At 37.5% G+C, this 17,606-nt stretch overlaps 2 protein-coding genes across 4 annotated transcripts; both read right to left on the minus strand.

Moving 5' to 3' along the window:
* Positions 1 to 109: 109 nt before the first annotated feature.
* pabir2 (PABIR family member 2) lies at positions 110 to 6,153 on the minus strand. Of its 3 annotated transcripts, none has more exons than XM_056769056.1 (10): positions 5,217 to 6,153; positions 4,792 to 4,867; positions 4,659 to 4,712; positions 3,216 to 3,259; positions 2,965 to 3,019; positions 2,588 to 2,689; positions 2,423 to 2,508; positions 2,264 to 2,322; positions 2,090 to 2,186; positions 110 to 1,881 (listed from the first exon to the last, which is right to left on the minus strand). In XM_056769056.1, the coding sequence occupies exons 1-10, from the start codon at positions 5,330 to 5,332 to the stop codon at positions 1,746 to 1,748; spliced, it is 825 nt and encodes a 274-aa protein (XP_056625034.1). In that variant the 5' UTR covers positions 5,333 to 6,153; the 3' UTR covers positions 110 to 1,745. The 3 variants fall into 3 exon arrangements, with proteins under 3 accessions (XP_056625034.1, XP_056625033.1, XP_056625032.1); XM_056769055.1 differs by having other exon boundaries at positions 2,264 to 2,325; XM_056769054.1 differs by having other exon boundaries at positions 2,264 to 2,334.
* A 3,390-nt stretch (positions 6,154 to 9,543) lies between these two features.
* On the minus strand, positions 9,544 to 16,684 carry hprt1 (hypoxanthine phosphoribosyltransferase 1). Its single transcript, XM_056770083.1, has 9 exons — positions 16,285 to 16,684; positions 14,055 to 14,161; positions 13,703 to 13,886; positions 13,447 to 13,512; positions 13,044 to 13,061; positions 12,870 to 12,952; positions 12,683 to 12,729; positions 10,709 to 10,785; positions 9,544 to 10,531 (listed from the first exon to the last, which is right to left on the minus strand). The coding sequence occupies exons 1-9, from the start codon at positions 16,309 to 16,311 to the stop codon at positions 10,484 to 10,486; spliced, it is 657 nt and encodes a 218-aa protein (XP_056626061.1). The 5' UTR covers positions 16,312 to 16,684; the 3' UTR covers positions 9,544 to 10,483.
* Between the last annotated feature and the right edge of the window lie 922 nt (positions 16,685 to 17,606).

Raw genomic sequence — 17,606 nt, forward strand, 5'->3', positions numbered from 1 at the left:
GGAAGGGACTGAAACGAAAATGGAGAGTAAGGCTACTGTATATAAGATTGTCATGACATATAACCATGTTGTTTACAAGGACAGTAAGCACACAGAAAAAAAACATCACTTGCTGGTATCCACATATATTTGTCACAAGGCAACAAAAGCTGAACAAATAATTTATTTCAAACATCTGGAAGCCTCTGATATGATGGAACAAGTTTAGTTTTTTTTGTTCTTGGAAAGCACAGCACAACTACATTTATTCATGAAAGCATTTAGGTCTTCCCGAACAGATTTAACGTGCGCAGGCTTTTAAAAATACTTGACTCAGGACAGTGTGAAAATTAAATAAAGAATTAGACACGTCCACAGGACAGAAAAAAGTCAGCAAAGCAAACTACAAATATACATCACCCATCGATACAGTACAGAAACTGGATCTACATGACCCACTTACTGTTTTTCGAAAGACATTCAGAAAAAGATTTACACTGCGATCAGTCACCTATGCAGAAGGAAACACCCACTCTTACTATTCACAAGTGAAAAACCGGATTTTACAATCAATTTCTTGCACATAAAAATGAATGATACATCATATCATGCTTGAGGAAATGAAGCAATTTCGTTAATGAAATTGATAAAGAAAATGTACAAAAGAAAAAAATATTTTCCTAAAGTAGCCCCAATTGAATAACAACTTATACACTTACAGTTGAACATTTCTCTTATATACAGAGTTTTAATGGCACACTGTTTAAGAATCAGTAGATTACATTTTCTCTCCCTTTAAAACATTAAACCTGGATGGCAGCAGTTCACCATCACTGTGCACTTCTGCTTAAATTTGATCAGTTTTACAACATAGAATACCTTCAGTTCAGCCACCAACCTAATGTCCTCTCTAAATGCTTCAAAATAACAACATGGATGTCATGTCTTTAGGAAGACACTATCTATTGTAATCACAGACAGTACATCTTTGCTGTAGTGTTCAAATCGAGGATTTAGTGGTTACCAACAGCTGCAATATTAAATTCCATTGTAAATAGCGCATCAGCTCGCAAGATCCATGTACAACATTACAACTAAAGAGAATGAAGTGCCAAGCTCAGTGTGACAATGTTCCCTCCACCTACTTGAAAATCAAGAAAACGCTCCTGAAAAATAAAATATGCAATAGGCCCAAAAAAATTATTCAGCTCCTTTTAAAGTGCAGTCGCACCATTAATAAAACTCCAGAGAAGCAGCAGTAAGTTTGCCATTCAAGCTCTGCACAATTTACTGCCAATCTTAACCTAATATCAAATCATATGTACATACTTACATACAAATAAAACAGAAGCAAATAAGTTAAATTCTCACACAAAATGCCAGCTGGCGAATTGAAAATCAAAGAATGAGCCTGTTCTTTTGCTCCTGTTTACATTAAATCTAAATGTCCAATATGGGAGAAAAAAAATAATCAAAGATTCAGTTTCCTTGCGGTGGCATTACTCTCCTCAAAACTACAGTTTACATCCATTTATAGCAGCTGATGCAAAAAACATCCCCAGCCTTTCCATGCTTGTGCAGGGCAGTGTCTCTGTCCCACACAGTGGGCTAATGCAAACACCCACATAATCCGATAATACGCAGAAAACAGGACAACTAAAGGTAAGAACTAAAGGGAAGGCGATGAACAAGAAAGTAAAATGAGCGGAAGCGGGCCCAAGAGATAGTCCTCCAGTTTGCCGGTCGTGTCCCTAAATCTCAGCCAATCACTTGGGAGAGAGATCCTGGAGGGCTGTAATGGGGGAATTACTGGAGGAGGGAGACACTCCTTCCATTTTAGCTGGCGAGTTGGAGGAGGAGCCAACGCTACTGAGACTTCCATCCAGAAGATCAGGAGAGAGACTGGGGTAGAGAAACGGAGCAAGTGTACAGATTACCGTTTATTTAACCATCAGTCCAGGCTTTGTCAAATCATAACTCTAGAATCCGTGCTAAAATTTAACCCCAGTTTTCTTCACAAATATTTTTAAATTATAAACGTGAACAAATACCCAAATATATATATTTTTTTAATTGCAAGGCATACAACAGTCCAAGGACATGTTCTAACCTGTTGTTAAGTTCTGGCAGGTGGGACACCTCTGTAGACAGCATATTGGTGGTTCCCTGAAAGAGCCTCTTAGGCTGGCTTTCTGTCTCCATTTCACCTAAGATTTAGCAGAAAATTACATTAGCAGACTCATGAATAATGTTTTATTAATCAAGTATGTCACAAAACTGTTACCTTTGCGTTTGAGAGGGCCCAGAATGCTGGGTCTGATGCAGTTTGGGCTCTGACTCCTCCTGCTAGGCAGACTTTTGATGAGCTTGATGTCAACAACTCGACTTCAGAGATCTAACAAAGAACATTTCTTCTGTGCAGTCATCCTGTCACAGTACTCACCTGAAGCGGCGTGTTGGGCTGGGAACAGGGCTGGGTGTCAGACCATTACTGCTGACCAAAATTTGAAGCGAGGGAGAGAAGCACTGCTGCTCAAAAGAAAGGGAAATAATATAAATTGGAAGCTTGTCTGGGTTATGATTTTCTGGTTAAAAAAAGAGGACATGCCTTTTTCCCAATCCCTCTAGTGGGCGAAGGAGCAGGAGAAACGGGCACAAAATCAATCCGTTTTGGAGATGACGATGACGATTTTTCAAGGTCATTATCACTCTGCAGAAAAAAAAAGAAAACCATATCACTTATACAATACTTCTGTATTGCTACAGCCAAATAACCTACTGATGCAGTGTTGGAGCAGTATACTACCAAACCAGCATGAGCTTGAGCGACTGGTGGTCCTGTTAACTTCATGAACTTTTCTCTAGCATGCTTCATTTTTCTTTTCAACAAACCCATCAAGTAGGGAGTGTGAAAGTGTAGCAAAAACGCTACTGCATGCACTCGGTCACAATTTTATGCGTCTAGGGGTTCAGCCTCTCTCTTACCAGAACGAGGCTGTCTTCCCAAGACTGGCTCATCTGCATGGCTGCCTGCACTTCCCTAGAAAGATTTAGGAAGAAACAAAAACAAAAGGTTCAATAAAGAGGTCACGGCATAATACTCACAATTTCCTTTCAACTAATAATGATCCTCGTGAAACAGTACCTACATAGTTCACTACCAGTCAATGAATGTCATTAACACTGGCGGCAGTCAAAAATATTCAGGAGATGCAAGAGAAGATGTGAGCTCTTACCGTTCATGAGCAGTTTCACGATTCATCACGTCAATGCCCTCTTCCTACAAACATAAGAATCTCCATGAGGAAATAACGCAGAACACCATCAAACATAACGTTGACAACATAAACAAACGTTCGTGGACTGCCCTTAACGTCCCGTACATATTCACAAACAATAAAGTGCCTGTAGATTATTCTGATAACAAGCAAAAGAAACAGAGAAGAAACGTCATTTGGCTAAACTTGAATTTAGACTGCGACACCAGGTTGAAACGCCAGACGTCAATAGGGCTTTTCACACTTGAAATCATTAACACCGGGTTATTCTTAACCCCAGGCAAACAAAATCCTGTGATATCTGTTTCTTGTTTCACACTGCTTATAATTGACCAGGGGTTTAGAGATAACCCTGGGTATTCATAACATGATGTTTTACACCGTACATCACTAAACCCTGGGTTAACATTCTTATTTGCATTTTTGTGGTGTCCACAGTCATGATACGATAAACACTGCAGCGTCAAACTGACTGAATACAAATACGTGCACGGTCCCTTTAAATAACCACATTTCTCATTCCGCATCCGGGAAAAAAATGATGCCTCGCAAATAAATAAAAAACTCAAAGGATTGTTTACACAGCACACAGAGTTTCTGTGACTGTGTGTGCACAGCTTGTGAAATTAGATAAACGCTGTTCAATTTCTGATTGGGTGTCCTTTGCAAAGCGTCTGGTTGTATCAATCTACCCCATTTCGTTTCACAACGCACACGTTGGCGCCGCAATGCGGGATTAACCCTGCAAAAGCGTTCCTAAACCTGCTTTGGAGCAGGGTTTCATAATCCCTGGTAAAATGCGGGGACAACCCCGCTTCAAAATTACAAGTGTGAAACATTTGTTTGCCTGGGGTTAAAAGCGGGGTTTAGAATGATGATGCATACGGTTTCTTTAAATGCGACAAAACTACAGGACCCATATAACAAATTGCTTATTTAATAAAATCGAAAACACAACAAAATTCAACAAAATTTGTATTTCATAAAATGATTAAACAATAAAATAATAACAAATTATATAATATTTATATTATTAGACACTAGCCAAACACAGACCGGAAGTTAATTCCTGGTCCAGCGCACACGTCATATGAAACGGTCTATATACTATGTGTGTGGGTGACATTTATGTATATAAAAGAGCACTAACAAATTTCTTCAGTCAAACTTCTTTCACTTTTATTTTGCACCGACGGATTTACTTCGCACATTTTTGATTCTTGAGGCAACCCCGGTTCCTATCTAGAAATAACATTTATTTTGAAAATCGAATAATACGGCATTTGATTAATTATAAAAAACAAGCAAAAGTCTAGATTAAACTTTTTTTTTAAGTAAAACATACCTGCAACTATATATGAGTGCATAGAGAGTTGCATTTAAAGATGTCAAAGTTTGTACCTGTTTGATCCTTTGAAGTCTTGTGCTGGGGACACGAATTGGTGAAGATGGAACCTAAAAGACAAAACATCCAATTTTGAAATCTATACACCAAATCATTTTCCTCCATTTTCAAGCACCAATCGGTACACACCACGTTTGGCCGAACAATAGTTGTGCTGTTTCTTCTGCTGCGGAGAACCTCTCTCTGGAACACCTGTGAAGCATCACTGAGCAAAGAGAAAAACATTTTAAAACATCATCTACCAAACCATTTTTCAACAAACACCACTCTTGTACCAATGTGTGAGTTTTATACTACCAACACAGTCTGCTCTTGAGAGACTGATGGCCCTGTTGACTCATAAACATGTTATTCTAGCATGGCTGCACTTCAGTTCTGAATACCAATGAGCCAGAACACGTGTAACAGCCATGCATGCAATAAACCCCAGCGTGATGTATACCTAGACTATGTGTTGGACATCATACAATGCTGAGCATGCACATATAATGTCCAAACATAACATCTATGTAGGCAACATCCCCAAGTTTCAAAACGTGTTCATCAATGTTCACCTCAGGCCGTTTATCATAGGCTCGCTGTTAGATCGTCTCAAATTCCCATCGCTGTGAAGGGACGATGGTAGGTCCAGTTCCATCTTCTCTTGCGCCATAATTCCTTGATTGTTCATCGTTGTTATTATTATTGTCCTGGTAGATACGTTGCAAAAAAATGCACGTAGTTTGCAAAGCTACATCGTTGAAATCCAGTGATCCTGTTATCCCGAGCAGGCCAATGTATCAGTTCACTAACTTACTTACTCATTTTGTACCTTATTAACACACCAGTTAGTGGCTGCTTGCGTTGCCGCTTATGATCGACACAGGTCTGAATCAATGCCTGAGGAAACGATCCATGAACTTCTGCAAATCAACATTCTGCTTCTCTACGATGAATCTTCCTTGAAAACTCTGCACTTTCCGAACCAAACTTCCGGCTGGTTAGCTGCAAGCTAACGATAGTGTGTGGAAGGGGTTCGGCCCATGCAAACGCACTATTCCAGTCCTGTTAGCTTAGCTTGATAGCTCACGGCGCACAAGTGCACGAGCAGCGAATATGAGGAAAAATACAAGTTTAAGTTTGCATACGGAAGGGATGCATGGAAAGGTAGCATTCAAAGCACAAAAGCATGGTTGTGAAGATAAAGCGCAGGTGAAAACGCGAGCGTAATATTAGTAAACGCTGAAACGCAATAATTCAGCCGGGCATCCTCCTCACGTAAGCTAACCAACTGTTAGCCTGCTAGTCGTGATGCATGTGATGACTGTAAATCACTAGACACGTGCGCAGATCTTCTCCGATATCTTCCCGGTTTGTCGCGTCAGTATTGACACAGTTTGTGACTTAGTGTCGTCTCTCGTGCGTTAGCGTATTTTGTTTATCTATTTTGTGGACGCCGCAGCATACCCAACAGATGAGCGAAGAGTCCCGCCCTTTCTGATCCCAATGGACTGACTGACGGCATCATGAACCAATTAGAAACTCGATAGTTGCCGGTGTTCCTTTTTGAACGGCAACCGTTCAGGCAACTAGCCAATGAAATCACAGACTGTAAACAGTTTCCTTGTACTCTTGCACACGACGTTCAGTTCATGTTCATTCTCTTGGTTGCAATGAAAAATCGTGACTTACACATGTTGTTATTTGGAGACTGTAATTTGTCTTATGTTCGTGAAATATTGAAGTAAATAGTTAATATAGTTAATAATGTATGGCACTAGATATAAGTTGTCAAATAAAATAGCAAAACTACAGTTTAACTTTAAACTGGATAACATCAAAATACGCCTTGAGTACCCAACAATATATTTAATTGAATTAAGAAAAACAATTGAAGATCTTTTAAATATACTCTTATTCCTCATCTTACATATCTCTCTATGGTTTCGTCCACTTTTTCGTGGCACCAACATGAATTAAAATCTTTGCGTTAGATTGATACACAGGCCATTTCTGCTTCCTTCTGTCATAACATCCATTTCTAAGCATGGCCTCCACATTAAAGTTAGACTTCACTGTGTGATAAATCTCCGCACCCTAAAACCAATTTTGCATAAAATAGCTTTAACGCAGAAGACACCATGAGCAATGCCAGAGTCACATGTTTTTAACAGCTCACTGTGAGGCCTCTGTCTGAAAGCAAACAATGTTTCTTTTCTCTTCTTATAACGAGAGACACAAGATTTTAAACCAGGCGACTGCAGGGTCATTACGCAGATCAGGTGATGCCAACTTTGGCCGAGTTTGTGTATAGGGAAATTATGAAAATAATAACAAGCAATGCGTTCTTAAGGTGTCTAGAGAGATCGAAGTAAAGTTGATAGTAAACATTTTTATAATACATTTTTTTTGTGTGTTTTAGGAGCAAGAATAGTATGAGTTGTATTGAGTCTTGGGCATGAAGGAAATATTATTTAAACAATTATAAGGTTGCATGATAAAGTTCAAGGGTTCTTTGATATATCATACTCTATGTTAGTTGGAAACTTGTTTGTTGAGGGTACAACTTGGCTACTTGAAAAGGCATGACAACATCCTGAGGGGATATAGTGTGCTTTAGTAGTAAGAACGTGCCACGACACTGCAGTTGCACTCCTCCTCCGTTACTCTACGGTGGATGTTATACAGCTCGCGCTCCCACAAAGCTTTGCAGGAGACCATACAATGAAATTTGTTGCGTTTTTTTACATTTCGGCGCCATTTTCGATTGGACCCGAGGTAAGTTTGGATTTTTGAGGAATTATTTTTCAGTATTTTTACTTCCTCTTTCTCACGCTGTCAAGTTGTCTGTTGTTCAAAGATTTCTGAAACGCCTGACCTTCCGAAAGAGACGGAGGTGTTTGACGCGCATATTGCGCTCTGCGTTCCGCATGTCGCCTTCACGACTTTTAGTCTTTGTTTGAAAACGGTGCCGTAGTGGAGCGCGCGGAGAAAAGAAACAAAGTTTATTGGGACTTTGTCTACACGATGATAAAGAAAGATTGTTTATATTGACGCGTGTCAATCAACCGTTTTTAATCATCATTTTGATACTTAGCGTGCTTTTTCAGCATTTATTTATTGCAAACATCCTCTATTATTATGTGTGCGCAGTTGTCTATTTAGGGAACCTGTATAGTCGCAACAGAGCAAACACCACGGCCTGTTGACATACACAGTTTTCAAAGGAGATTAACATTTACGTTGGAAATACATCTATAAAATATACTTTTTATTTTGATCCAACACACTCTGGGCTCCGTCGGTGGTTATATACAATTATTGTGCGAATGCTGAGTAGGCAGCAGTTAACTACACCCTGTTTGTGGCATCCAGCTGAATGTGCGTATGTGCCTGGAGTTTTTCTTACCACCTAAGCATAGCATATCAAACTATTTCTATAACAAATTTATATATTTATTTTTTTAATCATAATTGCATTATGGTCTGTACATGCCTTAAACTTTGTCATTATTGAGTTGTGTGTATTTAGATTTCCTTTTCAATCCAGGCATGTTGACAGCAATTTTAACTACATATATATAATTTATAGAGAACTTCATTTAGTTAAGATTGCTGTCAGCACATATATATATATATATATATATATATATATATGCATATATTTTTAAAGGAAGTAAAATCGATGTGGCCATTCTCACACCTCCAGACCTTGACATTTCAGGTCATGCCTGACTTGGCCAGGACTATTTTTTATCTACTTAATTTGTTTCTAACCAACAAGTAGATGAACAAACAACACACTACTTGTTTACACGATTTATTACCTACTTCTAAATAAAAATGTTTTCTTACCTACAGAATTTAGCCTGACACTGATTTATAATAATCTGGTGTATATTTGCAGTTTATCTGTATTTATACCATCGTATTTAGCTGTTTATTGAATTGCTAGTACAAAAATACATGGTTTAATCTGTTTTTAGTACAGGACCCATTTGGATCCAAGTTTGAGGCCGATCTCGCCACAACAACCTGTTGTTCCTCTTAGATCCATTAGGGGGGCCTTTTTAAATTTTGCAACCACTGTATACAGAATATTTCCATTATGGTATAGATAAATAAGTACATAAATAGAATGTAGGTGGTAATTATTATATAAAATGTTAATTTCTTAATATATTCATGTATTTACATGCATTAGTTTTTAGCGTAGTGCAACGTCAAATACATTGTAACAGTTTTAAAGCTGAATACTAATGCAGACAACATAGTCACCATCCTAAATTGAGTATTATAAAGAAGGAATAACTAGGAGAATTAATGTGTATAATATTTACACACTTAAATGACAACAAGGTTTACCTCTGAATACACTACAGCACATCATGAAGAGCTACTGATGGACCTTTATCATCTGTCTTATAGCAAACATTTCACAACGCTGCAAGAGGAACCAGTTTGGAAGGGAATGTACTATAGCAGCACATAAATACTGGAGGTGAATGTGGTGTTATCCAGTATTACTGTTCTGCTGTAGTACGGCCTGTCAGCACTTACAGACCTTCAATGATGACCATATGTGTTCTTGTGATAGAAAAAACGTTCTCTGTATTGTACATGAACAATGCATTTAAATAAAATAAGAGATGATCGAAATTTATATCTCACTGGTCTTTGTTTTCTCTAAAAACATCATAGCTGCATGATTTGCATAACCTCCATTTTGTGCACAGATTGAGTCGAGTTTCCTCCAAAACAAAAAGTATGAAACACGCTTGTATTGGTAATAACTTTGTTTTATGACATTCTGTTAAATAAAGAACAATTTCAAGTTTGATAGTCCAATGCCATCAGCAGACAGCATTGTCACTTCATTATTTCAACAAGGGTGGTTTAAGATAATTTAAAATAATTTAATCAACAATTTACGACAGTTGAGGTCACAAATTCAGGAATTTTTTCTCATTTTTAGTATTACACTATTTATATGGTAGCGTAACAATTTGTACCATATAAGGCACCATACATTTTTTTCTGTCTTTAATAAAGACCCTGGGCTAGTAATTTGACAAATAAATACACAGCAGGAAAAAAAAACATAAAAACAAGAATTAAAATGTGATATTTGGCTTTAAAATGTCAAAAGGCTTAAAATGTGATTGGAAAATCAGACTCCCTGTTGCTTTTCTAAGTACATTCACATGATAGAGCATTCAGCCTCCTACACCAACCTTACAATAAAGTCACTGATATGAATAATCAATGACAGGACACATATTACAGTGCTATTTTATGATGTAGTACACTGCAAAAAGTCTTTGGGAAATATCATTGTTCTCCCTCTGCCATTTGAATAAAATCCCGACTTGTATGTTCTTTAAAATGCTGAATAAGCAATGCAAAGTGACCTAAAGGCATAGGCTATATTCAGTATTATGTATATAAATCTTACTTTAAAACACAAGCACCTAGCCACGATGTCACACACACACATCATTTGAATAAATTAGAGAGATTCTGGCTCTGTTGACCCAAACCACTGTTTAAAACACATTCCAAAGAGCCATGAGCAGCAGTCTTGAGACCACTATTGTCAGTTACTGAGCAGTGAAATGTTTATGGTTACTAATGTGTGCCTGATAATCACAGGAGGCTTGTGGAGGTATAAGCAAATGCAAATGTAAGGTGCATTAACAGCACACACCTCAGCAGAGAACCTGAGTGAAGGACCTGCTAACCTACAGTGAACTGTGCTGAGAAAAACAAAATGAGTATAAAATGAAAAACATCTATGAAAAACAAATGATACACAGCAAGTGGGGGGGAAGTTCAGGGTTTCTCATGCTTTGTACTTCTCCTTTCCTGTTTCACTGATCACACAGATGTGCTGCAAGTCAAAGGGGAGACAAAAATGAGCACAAAATTGCAAAACCGCCACAATGTTGAGCTGAATCTCAACAGTGAATCACATCACAGTGTGTATATGGATGGTTCACAGCTAAATATGAAATGCATTTAAATGAGAACATCTGCTAAATGATTAAGCGTGAATATCACAACTTACATTTAAATCCCTAAAGTACTCATTGTAGTCCAGCGCATATCCAACAACAAATTTGTCAGGAACCTCGAATCCTACAACTATAGGATGAAGAAAAAGAGAAAAGCACACCCTGATTATACATTACAAAATGGCAATTTCTAACTGCTTTATTTGTAGAGCAATGCTAAAAAGTGTTAGTATGCAACCTTGTGGCCAACACATAGCACTGCAGTGAAGATTTTAAAGTGAAAACCCAAAAAGGAAAATTCTTTCATCATTTACTAACCTCGAGTTGTTCCAAATGTGTATACATTTCTTTGTTCTGATGAACACAGAGAAATATATTTGGAATAATGCTTATAACCAAACAGATCTCAACACCCATTGACTCCCATAGTATGAAAAATTACGTTATAATTTTTTGTTCTGTTGAAAATAAAAGACGACATTTCAAAGAATGTAGGACAGCTAACAGTTCTGGGGCACCTTTGACTACCGTTTTGTTTTTCCTACTATGGTAGTCAACGGGTGTTGAGGTCTGTTAGGTTATCAGCATTAGTCCAAATATATTTCTCTGTGTTCATCAGAACAAAGAAATGTATACAAATTTGGAACAATTTGAAAGGTGAGTTAATGACAGAATTTTCATTTTGTTGGTGAAGTATCCCTTTAAAGGAGCCAGTCTTTTCTGTCTTTGAATATGTTTTTTTGGGCTGTTAAAAAATGTATGTTCATGTTTCTTATTTAAGAAAAAAAAGCTTTATATTTCACATTTCTTTCGGTCTATATAAAGTCTCTCCTTCCGAAACACTCTGATTGGTAAAGCTGGTAAAGAGTGTCTGAAGATGTCCCACCAATACCATATCAGAAGCTTCCGCTTCTCAGGCTGTTGTGATTGGTCGGTGCCCCTGTATTCATAAACTTTGGCTTTTAGCAATAAACAGTAACAATGTCGTAAACTTCACTTTATCAGTTAAGAACATGCAGATCCATCGAAGTGTAACAGAGGTCTGCTAGTCCTTGAGCAAATGTCAATCGTTGTTAGAGATCACACTTTTTCCCTACTATGGTGAGGGAAATGACACCGGACCAAATGGTGTCAGACCGGTTATATGAATTACCACTAATAAAAGAATCGTTAGTTTTGCCTTTTTATATTGGACCCGAGTTGGATATAAAACAAGCAGATTTACCAGGAGACATTTGCAAGCAGGACTTCAAAGGACGTTTCATAGAAGTGTTTAAGAGGTAAGTGCACACACACAATATCAGTATATTACAAAGAACAGTTTCAAAGCCGCTGTTTAAGTCATGGAAGCTGTTATTTGACTGTTGGTTATCTTAGAATGTGTATAGTAATAATTCTTATTACCAGCTGCAAGACTGTGATGAAACTGAAAGTAGTTTAGCGCGTAGCTCAGTTAAATGTTTACAATCTCTGATAACCAAACACTAATCCAGCAGCTCTTCCTCTTCTCTAAGGAAGACCTTGCCCCTGTTTTGGCATATTCCTTTGGGCGGAGGTTATTAAATGCACTCGGAATAGTGAAATCATGTACCCGGGAAGTAGAGGGCTGTAGTCCGATCCAGCCGTTCTCTGTAGTTCATGAAAAACGAATTCTGTTACAGACAATATCTCGCTTGGCACTGAACTTTGAGCTTTATCATTTTGCAGGTATTATTTATGCTCTAACAGCAACATTACACACTAACTTAAGGTTGAAAAATGCGATCGCAGGGAACGTGGGCTTTTAGTGATCACAATAATCGACTGGACCTTCTTAAAAATAATTGAGCTTAAATCTTTGAAGCTGTTTGAGCAACCCTGATATCATCACCATCATCCATTGTAACACCACCTACGAGCACTTCATTAAAGTGCTAAATAATTTAGAAATAAATACTAATCGTAGTAATCAGAATTACATCAAATGCATTTAAAAGTAAAGAGTTGAATTCAAAGACAGCAAAAAACCTTTTCAGTGATTAACTTACAGTCTGGTCTGTAGCCAACACTCCTTGGTGTTCTCTTCACCAGCAAACTGCAAAAAAGTAATATAAAAATAAATAAGAAACACAAAGGCATACAATAATTGTTGAAATTCATTGCATTAGTCATGAATATATAATTCTTCAGAAAAAAAGTAAATAAAGTGCAAGTTGTCAATCATATTTACAATACCTGGCCACTTTCACCATTTTTGGATTATACTGCTTGAGAAGTTCTAACAAGGTCTTCATTGTCTTCCCAGTGTCAATTATATCCTAAAAACAAAGCAAAGATTATGCAGATACTTTACACATTTGCTGGATTTTTTTTTTTTAAATGTAATATGAACAATAAATTCAAAAATACCTCCACAATCAACACATTCTTTGGTGCCAAAGCAGATATACCCAAAAGACAAGAAAAAAATCATGTATTAACATTTTAAGATTAAATAATCATAGACAGGTAACTGCAAGAGGACACAAAATTTCATTAGCCAACGAGAATAAATGATATGATAATATATTTTACCTTCAGAACTAAAGATAAGCATGCAACATTTCATTCAATATTTTTTAATAAATGTAGTTAAAACGAACAAAGGCATTACAAATATAAGACATTTTGACAAACTTAAAACGTACAAATCTATATTATGTTGTTTCGTGATCCACAGCATGTCAAAAATGCTGTCAAAACAGATCATGACAGATTTAATTTTTTAAAACATTGTTATGTAATGTTTTATCCTCCGCAGAAGGATACTCACCTTCCCTGTGAGCGTAGACAGATCATCTCCTCCAATCACCTTAATTTCACCTGTAGATTGGTCGTTCTGTTTTTTAACACATTTTTAAAAAGGAGAAAGCATGGATTCATATTTAGATTAAGTGACACCACCACTGGTCAACACTCAACCTTGAAACAACACTGTATTTGTATACAGTAGTTACAGAGATCAGCTTGTTTAAATTTAATGGCTAAAAAAATGAACATAACAAGGTTGAATGATTAGAAAACTGTACTTGGTAACTCTTGAGGCGAATGAAGTCCACCGTCATTGGAATGGAACGATCACTGTTGCGATTAAGGGCTTTGATATAATCTAGAAGGTCAGCAAAAAACTTGTAGCCCCCTTTTAGAACACATAGAGCTACTATATGGTGGCCGCCCATGTCCTTCATGATATCTCTGGCCAGACGTTCGGTTCTGTAGAGGTCAAGTCAAACAGACAAATCAGCTCTGCCTGCTGCATAGTCACCAGTCTGCATAGTCTTTTAACCAAATATCATTGGGTAAACCTCCTTAGCCATGATATCATGTTTGGGATATTGCTCTAGAAAGATTTAAGGTAGGACAAAGGTGTTTGCCAGGTACCTGTCCATGATGAGTCCGTGTGGAATATACACCCGTTCCAAATCAGACGCATAATGTTTTGGTATACAGAAGAGGTCTAGGTCATAACCAGTCTCCTCATCGCTGATCTAAAATACGCATTGACATCATTTAATCATAGCATACTTGATAACAGGGTAAAGAATAGTGAGCGGTTAGCTTAACAGATATAATGTTATCTAGTAAAACAACAGCATGAAATAGAGCAGTAGAGGCCTTTAACCTTATTATCTATTGGCTAAGCGGCTCTTGTATCAGTTGAGGGCAACAGAGTTAACGTTTGACTTCTTTTTCTCATACACTTTTGTCTGTGACATTTTCCATTATGCTCTTGGCAAACATTACAGTCAACAATTCTTCAAACTTCTCACTTAGGAAACTTGTGTATATATCCACTATTCAAGACTGAAACATAAAGGGATAGTTCACCCAAACATAACAAATATCAAAACCTGTATATGACTTTTTCTTCTGTGGAACACAAAAGAAGATAACTTTAGATATGTCTCAGTGTTTTCGTGTCTATACAATGCAAGTCAAAGGGGGAAAAATGTTGTTTGGTTACCAGCATTCTTCAAAATATATTTTGTGTTCCGCATACAATGTTTATAAGAATATAAAAAATAATAACAATATGAGGCTGAGCAAATGATTTTTTTTCTTTTTATGGCCTTTAACAGTATGTAAGAATTTAGTTGTCAATACTGTCACAGCACACGAGAAGTTATAGTAGTAAAGTAATGGTGAAGATCAGTTTCACACAGTATCATGAGTGTGAATGATGAAAAGGTTAAAGGCCTGTGGTTTGTTTTTACAGTGCCTGCAAACCATCTAGATCATTTTTAATCATCAAAGTAGCTTCACTTTAAACCTTACCCTTAACCTGGAGGTCAAACGGTGTTAAACAGCAAATGCATTTACCCAACATTACACAACATTAATAAGTCTACAGAATGTGAGAATACATGTTGTATAAAATGCATATTACAATTTGGTTTTAAAGCTCTGCTATATTATAATGGGTCAATGGTGTTCACAGAATACCACTATATGTAAAGACACTTCCTCTCAACTGAATTCACACAAACTGAGAACACTCCTACCCACTGTTTTTGGTGTACGTCGTGTATATTTGAAAAGAAAAGCAAAACACTTTTGTTTATCAGTTATACGCATGTTGACTTTTTATGTTTGGTCTTCCCGTGAGATGTCCTTGAATGACGAATAACGTGCACCTGATGGCCTGGGTTCCTGTGGGAGCTTCCCTTCTCCATGTTACTTTCAGTGTCCAATTACAGTGCAACCCCAAATCATAATATAATCTGGTCCATCAGACCTAAAATACGTTGATTTTAAAATCGAATCCGCAATGGATTCAAGTCAATTCGGAATCTCACACCGTCACCAGGATGCAATGTGTTGCAAGTCACTTTGAACCACGTCACACAGACACCTGATGGGTTTCCTGCTTTAAAGTCACATGCGTGCCACATGTGTCCCTGTCAAATCTACATGATTCTTTTTTGCAAATGTATTTCTTTATAAAGTGGGTACGTGTCTCTCAAACAAGAAAAACAGACACTTAGTCCCTCCTTGCATTGATTTAGATTTAACAAACCCATGTGAGCTTCTTACCTAGAAAGAACTATGAATAATAAAACGTGCACATGTGGCAAAGCACGAGCTGGGGCTGTCTAAAAACGTACCCCCCAGATAATATGCAAATGTAGGGCGGCTTCAGAAACTATGACAAAAACGGTTTGCCATACGCATTAGCACGATACGACACGCTGTACACAAATCCCCTTCTATACCTATAATTCAACAATACAGAGCATGTTTTTCTCGGTCACACAAGTCAATCGACACTCGTCTACTGCACAACTCAATGTCAGACACATCAGACAGATTCTAAGAAAAGTTACTCAGTCAGTACCGTTGCACATTATCACGGTTTATAAGAGGAGAGATGAATGGGCTGCATCACATGTGGCATCTGTGAAACTCGTGCTTTCTCCGAGGCCCCTTTCCTTCCTATACAACTTGAGTTAACGTACCACACTGCACATCTGATGCGTTGTTAAAAATAAAAAGTTATGAAATGTATATTATGTCACCTAACGTTAGTTGAATAATTGCCATAGTGAACACGTGAAAGCTGCTCAAGGGTCGCGGTCTAGGAAAATGATTGAAAGCGTGTGTGTACACTCACCACGACACAAGGGCTCGCAGTCGCCATGTCCGAGCTGCTGCTGTGGGTCTCGATTCCAACAACAAATACCGAACGGTGCTGCTTCCTATTCTCAAATTTCGCCTCTAAATACAGAGCTTGAGGGGTTTCTATCTCCCGCAAAGTACAGTGTGGGTGTTATAGCGTTAGAGGAGGAATGGCGTCTGCTAACCAATCAGCGTTTAAGCCGAGCTGACACTATGAGACTACTTGAATTGCTATGGCGCTTACACTACACAACAAAGTTTCGTGTCATCCTTCATCTTCTTGTTGTGGCAGCACGCACAATACACAACGCGGAAAAAGTTAAATAACAACAAGACCTTGGACGAGATGCAGATGCCACCAAAACGCGCTAATTTCTAGTTTGGTGGTGTGGATGGGAAACGTGTTTTGGTGCGTTAACGCCATCCACTGGAAGGGAGCGTGATTACAGTTTATTATAGGGTTTTACATATTCTATTACACATACTTGTTGCTTTAGTTAGTTGAGATAGCTTAAATTACTTTATATATTTTATACCAGCCATTTAACACGCTCTGTAATGTTAATGGATATATGCCAGGCAACAGTTTATTCATCCACGCGTTGTAATTGGCTGGATTAGTTCCAGTGTCATCGCACACAAGAGATCACATCTTGGGGAAAGTTTCAACAGTGTTGCCAATTTAGCAATTTAGTTGCTAGAAAACTTTGTTTTCAAAAAGCAAACAAATGTAGTTATTTTTATATTTATTTGGCAACTTGTAGCATTTTTTGAAAATTGACTTAAATAATAAAACAAACCATGTTCTTTATTTTCTATCACACACACCACTTGTATGTGTGGCTGCAAAGACTATAGAAAAGTGATTCCCAAACCAGTCCTCGAGGACCCCAGTACTGCACATTTTGTATGTGCATATAGGTTTCCCTTATGGTTTGTATAATGCGTCTGCCAAAATGTCAGATCCAATTTAGGATCTGACTAATGAACTGATTTGTTGGATCAATTGTGTCAGATGAGGGACACACACAATGCGGTACTGGAGTCAACCAGGACAGATTGTGAAATTGCATTTTTTCAGGTGGCAAAATATCATCTGCTATTGATCTTTACGAGCTGTAAGGCTGTCACACTGTCTAGCAAAACAGAGAAGAGCTCTAAAGTTTACAGTACGTTGAAAGATACATTAAGGTATAAAAATGCTTATGTGATTGTTCGCTATCTAATGCTCATGAATATAACTATAGAGTTAACATTAAAAATGAAACAATGAATGAATAAATACTTAAATAAATAATACTTGAATAAATAATGGAA

This window comes from Triplophysa dalaica, chromosome 16, assembly GCF_015846415.1.
Source record: "Triplophysa dalaica isolate WHDGS20190420 chromosome 16, ASM1584641v1, whole genome shotgun sequence".
Taxonomy (NCBI): domain Eukaryota; kingdom Metazoa; phylum Chordata; class Actinopteri; order Cypriniformes; family Nemacheilidae; genus Triplophysa; species Triplophysa dalaica.